We start from the raw sequence: 16,110 nt of genomic DNA, 5'->3' as shown, positions 1-16,110 counted from the left end.
TAACAGCTGTTAATAGACTACTTACCCTAATTAATTCAAGTCCAAACAAATGTCATTTTGAAGAGGTCCACCAACTACTATATAATTTATTTATTAAATGAATACTCCCTCCGTTTTTATTTAATTGTCCATTTAATTTAAATTGTACTCCTTCTGTTCCATTCTAATTGAGAAAAATTCCATTGCATATTGTTTAAGAAATTTTAGTAACTTTACTTTTATATCCTTATATTACATTAAATAACTTCACCACTTTTTAAAAAAATGCTTTTAAAATGCATTAATTGATGAGAGTACAAGAAGAAATATAGTGTGAAAAATATTTTATAAATAAAAGTTTTCAAATAGAATGGGACACCTAAAATAGAAAATTTAGTCAATTAGAATGAGACGGAGGGAGTATATAATAAGAAAGTTGATTTTTTATCTTAAATTATAGAAATAAATATTAATATAACACTACTATATAATAAATATTTTATAAATTGAGTTATAAAGTAATTTATTAGAGAGGGGTATATTTGAAAGATAATAGCTAATGTTATCTTAAAATTCTAAATGGACAATTAATTATAGACAAATTTATTTGGCTAAATGGACAAATAAATAAAAACGGAAGGAATAATACTTTTGTGCACCCATGGTGCAGGAAACTCATGCTTCAATTAATGTGGCAGCCTTAAATAGGCTACTTCAATTATAACAAATTTAGTAAAATTTACAAATTTAATTCTCATAATTTATTGAAAGTTATATTATTATTAAATTAAACTATCTTTTTATTTCATTTTTAAAACGATATTATATTAATATTTTATCATGGATAGAAAATTAAATTAGTTCAACTTAATTCAAATATCAATATCAATATTAAAATTAAAATTATATTATATTTTAATAATTTAAAAGTCACTTTTGTAACGATCGTATAAAAAAATTTATACAATTCCCTTTAAAAAGATTTTCTAAGAAAATAAATAAAACAAGTAAACGTAAATGTTAACTTATAGCATGATATAAAGAAAAAATAGATTTTTTTTATTCAAATTTAAGATATTAACATGTCATATTAAGGATGTAATTAACGGTATCTTTTTACATGACTAAAGGTAACTGAAATATCTATCTAGCCTAATTTTATAATTAATATATAACTTTTAATAAATTATGAGAATCAAACTTGTAAGTTTTATCAAATTTGTTTACAACTCAGTTAAAAAAGCCTCCACCTTTAACTCCCAACTCAGTTGCATCCTCCCCTTGTAAGATTTTTAATTTTACCAAACTTTTCACTTTTTCGTCTTTCAATTACACCCTCACAGTACTAAATTGACCTCTTTTTACTAGAAAAACTTCAAACTAATATTTTATATTTCAACAAATATTTTAAATAGTACTCAATGTTATTTTTTAAAAAAAACGTCTTTTTTAAAATTTCAAAAATTAATAAATTTTACATTAATATAAATCAATTTAAAAATATCATTAAATAATTTAAAAAATATAAATTAATTTTAAATTTCGAATTGAACCATATCTCACTGCCTTTACTCTGCAAAATTAGTTTAATTTAATTTTATATTATTTTTAATTTAAATTTAATTGAAAAAAATTATGTATCCTCCGATTTTGAACCGCATTAAAATATCTTGTAAAAAACTTTAAATACCGACGACCACCAAACCGGCGGTCTTCTCCATCAGTTCTTCTCAAGGAAGAACAACCCAGATCTGGGACGTTTTTCAAAAAAGAACATCCCGACTTTTTATTAAAATTTTTAATTTTTTGTTAAATATTTGTTAAATTTTTTGTTAAGGTAAGGTTGAATAAAAGTGGATGTGAAATTTATTAACCTATTTAATTTTGCGAAATCAAGACGGTAAGGTTGAATAAAAGTGGATGTAAAATTTATTAACTTTTGAAATATTTTTTAGGAAAGATGGTTATATATTGTTGAAATTTTAACATTGAGAACTATTTATAATATGTGTTAAAATATAAAATATTGATTTAAACTTTTTTCAAGTGAAAAGAAATTAATTTAGTACTGTGAAAGTGTAATTGAAAGACGAAAGGTGAAAATTTGGATAAAATTAAAAAATTTATAAGGTGAGGATGTAACTGAATTGGAGGTTAAATATGGAGGATTTTTAAGAGAATTGGCCTTATAAAATATGATAAGTCTAATAATTTTGGTAAATCTTCCTCCATTAGAGTCCCAGCAGTTGCCACATATATTGACTTAGCTGTACCTAAATGTGCAGCAAACAAAGTCGTTAGGCCATTGACTCTCCCTCGTGATTTTTTAAACTCCTTGGATTGAACCAATACAAGCTGTTGACGTTTGATTGTTATAACCATTGTCACAGAGAAATGCATATCACACGAAACACATTAATTAATTGAAAATGGTGATAATCAATGCTAATGGATTAAATTAAGTATACATGCAGGTCAACACACAATAATACATTTCACTTCTTTTTAAAATACCTATTTTTATCTCAGTCTTCTTTATTTGTTCTATGTTTAAAATTAGTGCTCGTGTGCTAACCACTTCGTGCGGTATAGCGTTTCTCTCCTTCAAATATACCCCCACCCTTAAAAAACATAAATACACCACTTCCTTTTCCAAAAAAACCTGAAAGAAGCTGCTAAATATGCATGCTAAAATACTTTCCTGGTCCAATAGTTTCATGATTTAAAACGATCATTATTAACATATCACAACAACCGTAATCAGCTTAAATATCAGTAAATTTAATAAAACATAAGTCCGGCACACAAGACCGGTTCACGAGCCCGGCTCATTCTGGTCTAGAAGCTCAAAAAATCCAATAAAAAGAAACAAATGACAACCAAAATAACGATTAGAGATTCTGAAATAGAGATCTCTACCTTAACCTTACAATTTTATCTGACGTTCCTATCTGTATTTACCAAAATACAGGCAAAACTATACATAACATGAAATGTTCTCCGTGCCTGATACACGTTTTCTGCCCCATCTATGCCTGATACATGTACTTTATATAATAAATAGTAAACTTTCTATATAAATTACCTTATGGCAAAATTATAAAGCACTTTTTTCAAAAACTTTTTTTTGTCTCAAATTGACGTGAGTATTGGAGTTAACAACAAAAACCTCTTCCGACACTCTTTCTTTCTGATTTATATTTTTATATTTTAGATTATCGTCTGAGCTCGGACTTATTTTGGAGGATTGATAATTTATGAATTACTAATTAATTAATTAACACGTTAATTAATAAATCCATGAAAATTACTCAAACCATAATAATTGATCCGCATCTTCTCATAATTATACTCCATCATTATCTCATTAGTCGGGAAGTCCACGATAAATTGTGATCACATCATTATCATCTCTTTAATGTTTTGAGCACCGTTGGATTTGATCGTCCAGTTTGGTTAGAAAAAGGCCAACAATATCTCCTGCGCATCCATTTCTTTTCAAGTTTAAGAACTCAGTAGTAACTAGTTAGAAGTAAAAGGAAAATGCCGTTAAAAGTCCTGTCAGCTCTTGACTCAGCAAAAACCCAAATTTACCACTTCAAAGCCATAATAGTAGCAGGGATGGGCCTTTTCACCGACGCCTATGATCTCTTCTGTTTTCCGGCAATTATGAAACTCCTGGGACGCATATACTACGAGAACAACCCGGAAAACACCAAATACAAAATCCCAACAACCGTCGTCACTTTCATGGTCGGCACAGCCCTTCTGGGCACGGCCATCGGTCAGGTCATCTTTGGTAGACTAGGTGACCGTATGGGTAGGCGCAGCGTCTACGGAACAGCTCTAATGTTGATGGTAATAAGCTCTTTAGGATGCGGGTTCTCCATATGCAGGACAAGGAACTGTGTTCTTTTTAGTTTGGGTCTGTTTAGATTCTTTCTTGGTCTTGGCATCGGAGGCGACTATCCGTTATCGGCGACGATCATGTCGGAGTTCGCGAATAAGAGGACCCGCGGGTCTTTTATTGCTGGAGTGTTTTCCATGCAAGGATTTGGGATTCTGGTCAGCTCTGCCGTGACTATGGGGGTATGTAAGATATTTTGGAGAGCGTCCATGAATTTAACAGAACACCATACGCCGCAAGATGCTGATATTGCATGGAGGTTGATACTGATGTTCGGTGCAATTCCGGCTGCTCTTACCTATTATTGGCGTATGATGATGCCTGAGACTGCCAGGTATATTTTCATTTTCTTATGATTATTTTTGTTTTACATTAAATTTCTTTGATTACAACGTCTCGTTTGATATACATTTGCTTGGAATTTTATTTGTTAACTTTATTCGGAAATATGGAAGGAAGGTGTCATTGTTTGATAATTCTGAAGCTAGCAAGTAACATATTTTAAATTTATATATTATTTGCTTCATTGTATAATAAAGTCGATTCATGGGTAACTGATTCTTAATTAAAATATCCAAATTATATATTGTCTTATTTTATTTTGCTAATCAAATTTCACTTGTATTATTTTACTTAATGTATTTTGATTTCATTTCAATAGTAAATTACTCGGCCAAAAATGCCGGCTTTTACTTATTTTTATTTAAAAATTTGTCACATTTACACAATTTGATCTAAAAAATTCAGCTGAATAAGTTTTTATTAAAAAAAAAAACGAACGCCACATATCAATTGCCACATGCATTTTTTACTGGAAAATTTAGTTGAAATAAAATTTAAAATAAAATAAATTAAAATTTAACTTTCAAATTGGAATAAAATAATAGTTTGGATATCATGAAAATAAATTACCCCAGTTCATTGAGGATGTCAGATTATAAACTTCTCAGAAATGAAAATGTTTATTTGGGTACACTTAGTCAACTGTGTTTTCTTAAATGGAATAAATTAACTAATGATAATGAGTTAAGGGATGATAATAGAAAAAATAGAAACCCAATTCACATGTATTAATAAAAAAAAAAAAACAAAGCATATCATGAAGACCTAATAAAAATTTATAATTGGTGCCCATAAAATAAACATAAAGTCAATTCATTCCTTAGACAAAACAAATTCCTTTCTAGCTAATATGTGGGTTCTCAATTAAAATGCTACCAAACCTTTGTAGTTTGTATATTATTCAATTCAATACTATATACTCCCTCCGTTTCAATAGAATTATCCATTTTGCCTTTATCAATTTAAGAAAAGCAATTATTGTTTGTGGATTTTGTGAAATTTTACTTACTTTTCTTATCATACCCCTATTTAATATAGAGCCCACTTGCAATTTACTTTTAATTTATTTATTAGTGGATTTTAAATAGGGATAACATTGAAAAACTAAGTGTAAAAATTAGTTATTTTTTGAAAGTGGACAAGTATTTTGGGACAAAAATATTTTTTAAAATGGACAACTCTATTGGAACGGAAAGAATATATGACTCTGAAAAAATACTATATATTTCTTTTATTTGAATAAGTCCTTAAGACCTTTATTTTTTATTTTTGTTTGAGATTAACAGTACAATTTGTGGATCATGATACCAATTTAGTTGCGACATGAGGCTCAAATGATCTGAAACAAAAATAGAAGTAATTGTCCCGGATAGATTTAAACTAAAAGCATGATATCAATTTGAAACAAAGTGTACAGATTTGATAATTTTTTTGGCCAAATGTCGTAAAAAGGCCAAACTTTTTATAAAAAATTTTCAAAAGTCCTGACCTTTCAATTTTGTCGATTTTGGCCAAAAATAAATTATTTGGTTTCAATTGTGGCCAACTCTAAATTTGATTTCAATTTGCCTATGTGACACCTATGTGGCATGCCAAATATTGAAAGGTCAGGACTTTTGTGAAACCAAATAATCAGTTTTTGGCCAAAATCGACAAAATTGAAAGGTCGGGACTTTTTGTGAAACTTTTGTGAAATGTTTGGCCTTTTTACAACATTTGGCCTACTTTTTTTATCGAATAACCCCCATAGTACTATGTAGATACAGAAATTAATGTTTATATATATATATATAATAATTTGATGTGGTTTGAGTATTACAGATACACAGCTCTAGTAGAGAATAATGTGGTACAAGCAGCCAAAGATATGGAAAAGGTATTAGATGTTCCGATGACTCAAATAGCGGAAGATGAAGCTCTGCCACCACAAGATAGACCAACTTATCGTCTTCTCTCCAACCAATTCTTCCGTCGCCATGGCCGTGATCTATTCTCCTGTTCCCTTAACTGGTTTCTCTTAGACATTGCCTTCTATAGTACCAACCTTTTCCAGTCCCAAATATACAGTCAGTTTCTAAAACTAAATGACGACACTGTCTATCAAGAAGTTGTCAAAGTCGCTCGTTTTCAAGCCATTCTAGCAATTTGCTCCACAATTCCTGGATATTACTTCACTCTATATTTCATTGATCGAATTGGAAGAAGAAGAATACAAATAATGGGGTTTCTGTTGATGGGTATAGTTTATTTTGCTCTCGGGATACCGTACCATTACTGGCGCAAGAACACTAATGTAGCTTTCTTGTTCTTATACGCACTCACACTTTTCTTTGCAAATTTTGGACCAAACACCACCACATTTATAATGCCGGCTGAACTTTTTCCGGCGAGATTTAGATCAACGTGTCATGGGATAGCCGGAGCAACGGGTAAGATGGGAGCATTACTAGGGGCTATCGGGGTATTGTATGCGTCAGAGCAGCAAGATGAAAATAATTATCCAAAAGCCAAACCCATGCAAATAGCATTGTTGAGTTTGGGAGTTGTTTGTCTGACTGGAATGGGTGTTACTTATGTCTTCACGCCGGAAACTATGGGAAGGTCATTGGAAGAGAATGAGAATGAGAATGACAACGAAGATGAAGACCACAATCAGCTACGTCGCTTCAGAACTTCAATGCCGCGTCTTGCTCTCAGCCCAAATTAATCTGATGTTACTGCTCAGTTGAAAACCTCAAACTTTATGATTTTTATCCATATGAGGCTATATGTATATATATTTTGTTTGTGGCTTGTATATAGTAGCTAGCTATTAAGCAGGGGAGGGAAGTCATAGTATCATTATTCATCTATAGAATTTTTGTTTATGGTCCTTGAAAGTATCATTAATTAACTTGTTTATATATTATCGGTCGGTCTAGAAAGGACAAATTTATAAGGACTTAATTAGCAATTTGTCTTCCCAACTTAAAAGCAATTAACAATTGAACAAAGGTTAAGACGCCCCCTAAATTTATGACACATGGTCGTCTAACTCAATTTATACTTTTTTGAGCAAGCACTACAAGAAAAAGGGGCTATAGGGGCGGTTTATTTGTTGTGTAGGGGCGGTTACAAGTCCCCGGTGTTTTTCACATCCGCCCTAAAACCGCCTTCTACGACGACGCCACTACATTATAGGGGCGGTTTTAACAACAACCGGGGGAAGTTTTTCAGAGGCGGAGTGTTAGGGGGGCGGTATAAAACCGCCCCTACAATTGAAAGTTTTTAAGAAAGTAGGGGCGGTTTTAAAACAGTTGAAAATTTTCAAAAAAAAAATAGGGCGGTTTAAACCGCCTCTGCATGATATATTATTTATGTGAATACACTGGATCATTCAGACCTCCATTAAGCAGAAATATTATGATGCAAAACCATATTATAGATACATTAATTTGTAGAATCAAAATTGCATTTTTTAGATATATAAAACGTTCAAAAAAAGAATTCATGGAGAAATTCAAAGGTAGTAACTAAGATTCCAACAAAATGAAGTTGTTCCAACAATCTGGACAGACTTTTGCACATTAGACTTTTTCAGTTTCATTATCAACAACAGTAGACTTTGCACATCAGGCTTGGCAGGATTAATCAGGTACTCACATTCCTCTTTGGTCTGCCCAAAAAATCATTTCAGTCTGAAAGAAAAATTGAGAGTCTAGCAACAGTTTAACATACTTTAAAGATGAAACACAACAATAATTAAACAATGATGCATCAATATTCACAGATTATACTATACATTAAAGTAGAAGAAAAACGACATGATGAATTAAACGACATAAATGATGAAGCAAAACATAATGAGCGGAGTATAAAACGGCAGAAATGACAACCATAGGATGAAATTGAGATTGCATCACTTTCTATACACTTGCTTTTTGACTACCGCATAATAAGTTCAAATATAATGGATAATTAACAAATTTGCTCCTTATAAATATAAAGAGTTATATTTCAATTTTTAAAAATTATTTTCAACGATTAATTGTTGTTTTGCAAAAAAAATTAATTTGTTAAGCTATGACATTCTATTATAAAACAAATATGTTTTGTACTATAGTATAATACAAATAATTTTTTAAAATACTTTTCTCCTGTACAATAACTTTTGTATCATTTTTATATATAGATAGAGAAAAAAATTAAATAGATTAAATAAAAATAAAAATTATGAAATAATTTATATTTAATGTTATATTTTTAGATGAATATTTATTATATATATACATACTTTATGTGTATTTTGATAGCAAAATACATATAGTATGAAACTAAATATTAATATATACATATATATATATACATATATATATATATATATACATATATATATATATATATATATATATATATATATATATAAACAAGTAAGAAGTAAGACACAAGTTTTATAATAAAAATATTATTTTCATAAATGAAAATTTCACCAAAAGAAAATTTATATAATTTCTAAATTAAATTTTCCATGAGCTTTTTTTCATAAGTTCCTTTTAATCACCGGCTGGTTTTTAAAAGTTTAAAAATTTATATAAAAATTGAATAGTGTGAATATTTAAATGTATATAGAAAGTGATGTCGTGTTCAACCAATTTAATAAGACATCAATTTATAAAAAGTATTTTTTTTTAAATATAGATATATAAAGAATAAAAAATGGTATTCAACTTAAAAGTAAATATCTTTCTACAGCTAACATATTGTCTCATATTAGGCAAAGAAAGAAATATGTTAAAAACAATTCTACAAACTAATGAAAAAAAAACATCATTATATAAATATTATTTATTTTATTATAAATAAATAATAATATTTTTATCAAAAAATCAATTCTTTTATATTTTATATTTATTAAATTAATAATTTAATTAATCGCTGTTTTAACGTAAAATTTGCTGAAAATATGAATGAGATTTTTAAAATGTAACATCTCATAATGGATCAAATTACTTCTAAGATGGATCAAAGCTAATTTTTACTGAGGTTCTATTTACTCTGCAATTATTTCAAATTTTATGGTAAACTTAATAATTTAAATTAACTTTGTAATACAAATTAATATTTCTTTACTATATTATAATTTTAATTGACGGTTTCTCATGCAACTTATTAAAGTGCATAATTATATTGTAATAAAATAATATAGTAATTTCTAAAATTAACGTTTTGTAATAATAAAAGAATTTGGGTTGGAACACTCATTAAAAGATTTTACTTAACTTAATAATGATTATTTAATTTATGATAAAATGCCAAAGCAACGCTTGACTATTTTGCTAGTTAGTCATAATTTTGATATTTCATCATAAGATTCAAATCCAGAAAGAATTCGACTCAAAATAAAAAAAAACTGACCAAGAAATTATGATAAACGAAAGCACCCTATATAGGCTCCCAAGAGATGACTTCAGCCCATCTCTCTCCTTTCCCATCATCATGATAATCTCCATCAGAACTGCATATATTCATCAATTAGATACTAAAATTATCAAGTAATTTAAAATTCCCATTGAATCAAAACGCGGTGACAAGGATTCTTAGCTTAGGTGTGAAGTATGAACCATAGAGCTAAGATCATTAGCTTTACGTGAAGAAGAATCACTTCCAGGAAACAGCTGGGCATATAAATAGTTTCAAGACCCAAGACATGATGCCAACATACCAGACCCAAGACATGTCTCCCTTGTTACCATAACACTACTTGTTGACCATCTATCACAAACAATCAAAGTTAATCAATCACAATCAAGCTAGTCCTCTTGGTTTTGGTTAATTTCAAGTCAAGTCAAGTAATACAAGCTGAACTTAAGCAAATGTAATAATTACGGGATCTTGTTGTTTTCAGATGATTTTCTTGGTGTCATTAACTGAGTTTATAGATTTACAAAATAAGCATAATCATTCAGATTATTTAGAAGCATAACACATTAAACACGCTAAAAATTAACATAAAAAGAATGAGGAATAGAGAACTTACCTAGAAGCAGGGAGAACGTTAGAAAAACGCTAGAGCCAAAACAGACCACGAAAAGGAGAGGAGAGTCTGAAAATATTTTGGTCCTGCAAAAGAAAACTACACATCTTAGCCAACATAAGCAATTTACGCGGACAAATTCACAAAATTAAAGCACAAACTCTAAATGCACATAAAGCACATGACTACACTAATTAAAATAAACAGATAGTACGTCACACCAATGAAATATCAACTAACGCACAGTCAATAGACCAGAAAACCATCTTAATTAATAGACCTGAAAACCATACAAAACAAAAGCTGCATATCAGTAACTATATTAAATTAACTTGTATTTCTCATGTATGAACCATTTACACAAGATAACCAAAAAGGTTATACTACAGATCTAGCCCAACTTCCATTTTGATTACTCACTTCTTGTTGAACCGATGCTTCAGAATACGCTACGAGATCTTTATCAAGTCACTTGCCTCTACAATGACAAGATAAGATAAAATCAAGAACTTTGTTAAGTAATAGGGCAATCAATATTCTTCAAACTTTTAAAAGATAAGATGACTAAAACAGAAGGCATCAAATTACTGCTGCACAAAGAAAGATGAAGAGGACACGCTAGAACTTCATTTTAGCAAGAGAATAGATAGGCTATTGCACTTCAAATTTAAGCACATTATGCAACTCAATACATGAATAAAAATTGAATTGTATAATACCTTGTGGAGATGGAAGGACATTTCATCTAAGATTAAAATTAACAAATAACAATCTAAAACCAGGAACAATTATGTATTCGAGCAAAATAACATAGAAACAAGAATAAATTAGAGAAGAATGATCTAACCCTAGAACATCAATACCAAGTCTGAAGCTATAGTTGTAGAGGCATATAGTTGTGCATTAGATTATAGTAATTAATCTGCAATAGGTGTTGCATAAAAATAGTAATCACATTTTGTAATTCTTACACTCATACTTCTCAATAATCACAATTTGTCAATTTCAATTCTTTCATTCAATTTTATTGTCCTTACTGACCAGTGCAAGCACTCTAATAAGTTATCTTCGATTTTGCATGATAGTTCCAAAATAGGATCAAACCTTTAACACAACACTGACCAAAGAAATCTTAGCTTTTGCATATCCCTTAACAAAGACCCATAAATTTCATATTCAAATTCAAATTGAACAAAAACATCAACGCCATATTGGACCTAATGGTTGCAGTGGAGATAGAGAGGTTAGCTACCCATTTATTTGACATTTGAATTTGAGTTTGAGGATTTTTTTACTATTTTAACATTATATGGATCATATCTTCATGGACTGATGTAAGCGAGAACGAACAAACAATGTCAATATAATTAAATGATAGAATTGAAATTGGAATACACATTACGAAAGCATCTGAAATTTATTAGACCACTTAATTCAGCGACAAGACAACATACCAAAAATAGCAGTCTGTAGAAATAGCAACAACTGAAGAAGCGGAATAGAAACAGGGATTGCAGCAAGCAGCAGTTGCTAGAAACTGCAGCAGAAAGAAAAATAGACCAGAAATAGCTCCGTAAGTAACCCACCAAAGACTCCTAGAACTAAATTCGTTTCCAATGAAAGATTCTCCAACCATAGCACAAGAGTTACCTGACTACAAACAAAAGCTATCTGTAATGTTCAGCAAGAAACCTGACTACAACTTTTTTCTAGTTAGACAAGCAAATATTGCAAAATGCACAAAAAAACTTCTACATATATGTTTAGTTTGTGGTTGCAATGGAATCTGAAAGAAAAAAAACAGAAGCATTACAAAATCAATAAAATAAAGAGCTTATGTACACAAAGCAACAAATAAAATAAAATGATAAAACCTAAAATTGTATATAAAGCAACAAAGACAATTAAATACATGTGAGAGCAACAATCTACGGTTGAATGGAAAATCCGCTTCCAATAATAAAAAGTAGCGATCTATTGAGAACAAACTGAAACATAAACCCTAAAAATTAATTTGAAAGAAGAAGATAAACTCGTGAAAAATTAAGTAAAATCATATACCTAAATGAGCAGATGCTAAAGCTGAGAAGTGAACAAATGAGATTCGCTGCTATTGAAATCGAGAGAAGTAATATATGTCTATCAGATTCGCCATTGGAGAGCAGCGAATTAGCTCATCATCGTGTTTGAGAGGATGAAACTGAGAGGCGGAGAGAAGAAGAAATACTAACAAAGAAGGGTTTATCCCAAATTTGTCCCATATTTGAAACATATTTACCTATTTGTGCCCCGGAAATTTGTAATTCCGGGTTTGTGCCTCTTTTATGGGCCGTCCGCAGAAAAGATATGCGGACGGCCCATTTTTGCATGTCGTCCGCATATCTTTTCTGCGGACGGCTCTTTTGCTCCACGTCTGCTCCTACGTGGAGCAGACGTGGATTATTTTGGGGTGGTCCGCATTTATTTTATGCGGACCACCCCAAAATATATGATTGGGAGATTAATAATCTCCCAATCATTAGGGAGAAATTCTCCCAATCATTTACACAATGATTGGGAGAATTTCTTAAAGTTTTAAAATTACAATTTTTAAAATTTCCCAATTAATTTAATATAATTTTTTTAATTTTAATTAAAATATGACTTATTAATATGAAAGTTATAAATAATAAATAATAATAAAATATCTATTATTAATATAATATTTTTAAATTTTAAAATCGAAAAAAAATTTAAATTAAAACATAAATGATGTGAAATAAAATTAAAGCATACATTATTCTCCGTTAAAGATACAAATAAGTCTATTCATTAAAAAACATCAATCATATCTACGATTTACAGGTAGGTTTTCACGTAAACCTAGAACTTGACGTCTATTTCTTCGGCCTGTGCTCTGTGTCTGAAAACGCCTCCCCTCGCCACCACCGTCCTCCTCCTCCTGGTCGCCCTCATCGTCGTCGTCACTATCGTCCTCTGCAGATCCCTCGACGGTACCAGTAAAATCCGGGGTGGACTGGACGAAACCCTGCTGCGGAAACTCTGTATGTTGGATGTCATCTAGGGAGAATCCGCCCGCTGACCAGTCAGTAAAGGTGGGAGTCATCCGATGTGGGCTCTGGAAAAGATCCAAAGAAGAGAACCCCGGTGTTGCCTGATCAGTCTGCTGGAATGGAAAATGAGAATACTCTGCAGGTGGAAGCGAAGAACACATCCCAGGCTGTGAAGCTGATGACGGCTGCTGATACTGCGAAGAGGACTCGTACAAATGCGAAGCTGATGCTGGCTGCTCAAAAGGTGTAGATGCCTGGTATAACTAAGGTGCTGAACCAGAATGGCCATACTGTGTAGATGCGTGCTGAAAAGGGGATGCTGATGAATGCTGAAACTGTGAAGACGGTCCTCCTTGATCATAATGCGAGGATGCCTGAGTGAAGCTGGGTGGTGGTGGCATGAAGTGGTAGTAATCTGGTCCTCTGAAGGGGTGAAAAAACACTGGCTCGGGCATAGGGTCATCTGCAAGGGGCCGTGGCGCTGGTGGAGGCGGCTGCCGTGGTCGACGACGAGATCGGATTGTCTGTGGATCTATCGTTGGCTGAGGAACGGCCGGTAGCCGAAACGGCTCAATGGAAGGATGTGTCGGTGGGATTGTGACGTCACGCCGCTCCTCCTGTGATGCCAACTGCGAACTCCGTGTGATGGACCGAAACCGTGAAGAAATGTCAGCCTCCATATGCATAGTCTCCATCGCATCAGCCTGAAAAAACATACATGGAAAAGTGAGATATATCGTAAAAAACCAGAAATCGATAAACCATAAACAAATATATAAACTATATATCATAATTAAGTACCTGTGCTATCTCTCTTGCACCCTGAGGTGTGATCCATCTTCGCGTGACACGCCGAAACCACTCCATATACTCGGAATGGTATGGAGGGGGTCCTTGAAAAGGGGGTCCGTCGACGACATGATCCAACCTGTGATCCCAAAGATCAATGTAGAAAGCATGTGTCTGCCGCCAATTGTCACTGCCCCTCATCGTATAACTATGAAGGACATGGTCTTGTCTAGGCTGAAGTGGAATAGGTTGTTGTAGACCAAACTGCTGCAGAACTCTATCAGGGTGGTGCCACTCCACGATATGATAATAAATGAGCGGAACAACAGACCGCCAAATACGTCGGCCCTCCAAACAGTACGCGGGGAGGAGACTCAATATCTCATCCGTGTAGGGCTCCCAAATGATCTGCACGAATAAAATGTTAAACGTTATAGTAATAGTAATAATTAATACATGAAATTATTACAAATTCTTACATCTTCATAGCGGCTGCGGTCAAAGCGCATGCGAATGTCATCTAGAGAGTGTCTCGGGACCCGCCTCACGTCTCGCCGACCCCCCCACCTGTGCATTGGTTGTTTTAACATATTAAATTATAGACAAACAAATACAAATTTCTAGACAAACAATTAACAAATGAGAAATACCTGTCTCCCAATGGGAGATGATGCGAAATATCGGGAACAGTAAGTCTTCCTGTGACAACTCTAAGCCTATCTAAGGCCCACAACTGGAGGATCCAAGTGGCACCTGCTATACTCTTGCGCTTCTGACTACGCAAAGAACACGTGCATAACTCATGGTAAAGAAAGGCAAGTGTGGCTGAACCCCAACTATACCCGGCAACGTCCTCGAGATCCTCTAGAAGCGGCAGGATCCTCAAAGGGGTCTTTCCTGTGGAAGTATCACTAAAGCATAATCCTGTGATGGCCAGCAACAAGTAACCTCGTGTAAACTGCTGTACAACCTCCTCAGTGGCATTAGGGGGAAGATTTTCGAACCCACCAAATAATTCAGATAGCCACTGAGAGGATATGTATGTAGAGTCCTTCCTCCTAGTTTCATCATCGAGCTGAAATCCCAAAAGTCTGTAAAATAGTGTACCCCAGTGACCAACAGGACCACCGGTCACCACCCGGCCCTCAATAGGCAAACCACTCTGGATTGCTACGTCCTGTAGCGTAATCGTACACTCTCCACCCGGCATATGAAAAGTGTGGGTCTCTGGTCTCCACCTCTCGACAAGAGCGGTCATCAGCTGTAAGTCGACGCTGTATCGGCGCATCCGAAGAACTCCTGCGAGTCCTGTACGGTCAATAAGGAACTGCATGGGACCAGGCAACTGATCGAATGGTCTCAAGCTATGACTGCCAGTACTACGTGAAACCAACCCACCGGTATGGCCCTGTCAAAATATTTAAAAAAACATAAGTACAATTTCGTTATTAAAACATTTGACATAATATTTACAAAAGATTTTTATTAAAACATGTTATAATACCGTATCATCCCAGACATCCTGAGATCTATGATCATGCTGTAAGTATAGAAGACCCCCATGACCAGGTCCAGGCCTCATGTAATCCTGTGGAGCTGCCATAACTGCATTTGTAATTCAATACATATATTATAACATGGTATATGGAAAATGTCGTACAAATTTCGTTATAACATGGTACAGCGAACAAATGCATTAAACAATGTTGAGAATAAACCCAACTTGTAATAGAGTGGACCTAAGTCCGAGTTATCGATCCCACAAGGAGTGAATTCAAGAGTGATTATCGATGAGAATGAACTTAGTTGCGATTCAATTCGTTTAGCAAGAGAATAAGTGTTTTTCTTAATGAACCAATCAACCAACTACTAAAAACTTATGCTATCTAGGAATTAACAAATTACTAATTTAAAGAAACGAGTAAACACTATAATAATTAACGAAATTCAAGTGATAAAGAGGTTTGGGAGCTAATAATCCTCCTAGGTCATGCAATCAAGGGTATCGGGTTTAGGGTTCTAAACGA

General features: G+C 32.8%; 2 protein-coding genes and 1 long non-coding RNA gene across 7 annotated transcripts; 1 reads left to right on the top strand and 2 right to left on the bottom strand.

Annotated features, from left to right (window-relative positions):
* The first annotated feature begins 3,362 nt into the window (after positions 1 to 3,362).
* LOC126680306 (probable inorganic phosphate transporter 1-8) lies at positions 3,363 to 7,131 on the top strand. Its single transcript, XM_050375413.2, has 2 exons — positions 3,363 to 4,220; positions 6,050 to 7,131. Exons 1-2 carry the CDS (start codon positions 3,523 to 3,525, stop codon positions 6,933 to 6,935), a joined length of 1,584 nt encoding a protein of 527 aa, XP_050231370.1. The 5' UTR covers positions 3,363 to 3,522; the 3' UTR covers positions 6,936 to 7,131.
* Positions 7,132 to 7,661: 530 nt separating this feature from the next.
* Positions 7,662 to 12,489, bottom strand: LOC126665971 (uncharacterized). Of its 5 annotated transcripts, none has more exons than XR_007637738.2 (8): positions 12,303 to 12,489; positions 11,892 to 12,027; positions 11,696 to 11,778; positions 10,662 to 10,719; positions 10,463 to 10,521; positions 10,245 to 10,327; positions 9,623 to 9,979; positions 7,662 to 7,883 (listed from the first exon to the last, which is right to left on the bottom strand). It is a non-coding gene; the product is annotated as an uncharacterized LOC126665971 (long non-coding RNA). The 5 variants fall into 5 exon arrangements; XR_007637739.2 differs by having other exon boundaries at positions 10,486 to 10,521; XR_007637742.2 differs by lacking the exon at positions 10,463 to 10,521 and having other exon boundaries at positions 7,662 to 7,925; positions 12,303 to 12,488.
* Positions 12,490 to 12,995: 506 nt separating this feature from the next.
* Positions 12,996 to 14,647, bottom strand: LOC126682110 (protein MAINTENANCE OF MERISTEMS-like). Its single transcript, XM_050377676.2, has 3 exons — positions 14,563 to 14,647; positions 14,096 to 14,491; positions 12,996 to 13,998 (listed from the first exon to the last, which is right to left on the bottom strand). Exons 1-3 carry the CDS (start codon positions 14,590 to 14,592, stop codon positions 13,558 to 13,560), a joined length of 867 nt encoding a protein of 288 aa, XP_050233633.1. The 5' UTR covers positions 14,593 to 14,647; the 3' UTR covers positions 12,996 to 13,557.
* Between the last annotated feature and the right edge of the window lie 1,463 nt (positions 14,648 to 16,110).

The sequence above is a fragment of the Mercurialis annua genome, linkage group LG1-X (genome assembly GCF_937616625.2).
Source record: "Mercurialis annua linkage group LG1-X, ddMerAnnu1.2, whole genome shotgun sequence".
Classification (NCBI taxonomy): Eukaryota; Viridiplantae; Streptophyta; class Magnoliopsida; order Malpighiales; family Euphorbiaceae; genus Mercurialis; species Mercurialis annua.
This window is presented reverse-complemented; position numbering and strand designations above follow the sequence as displayed.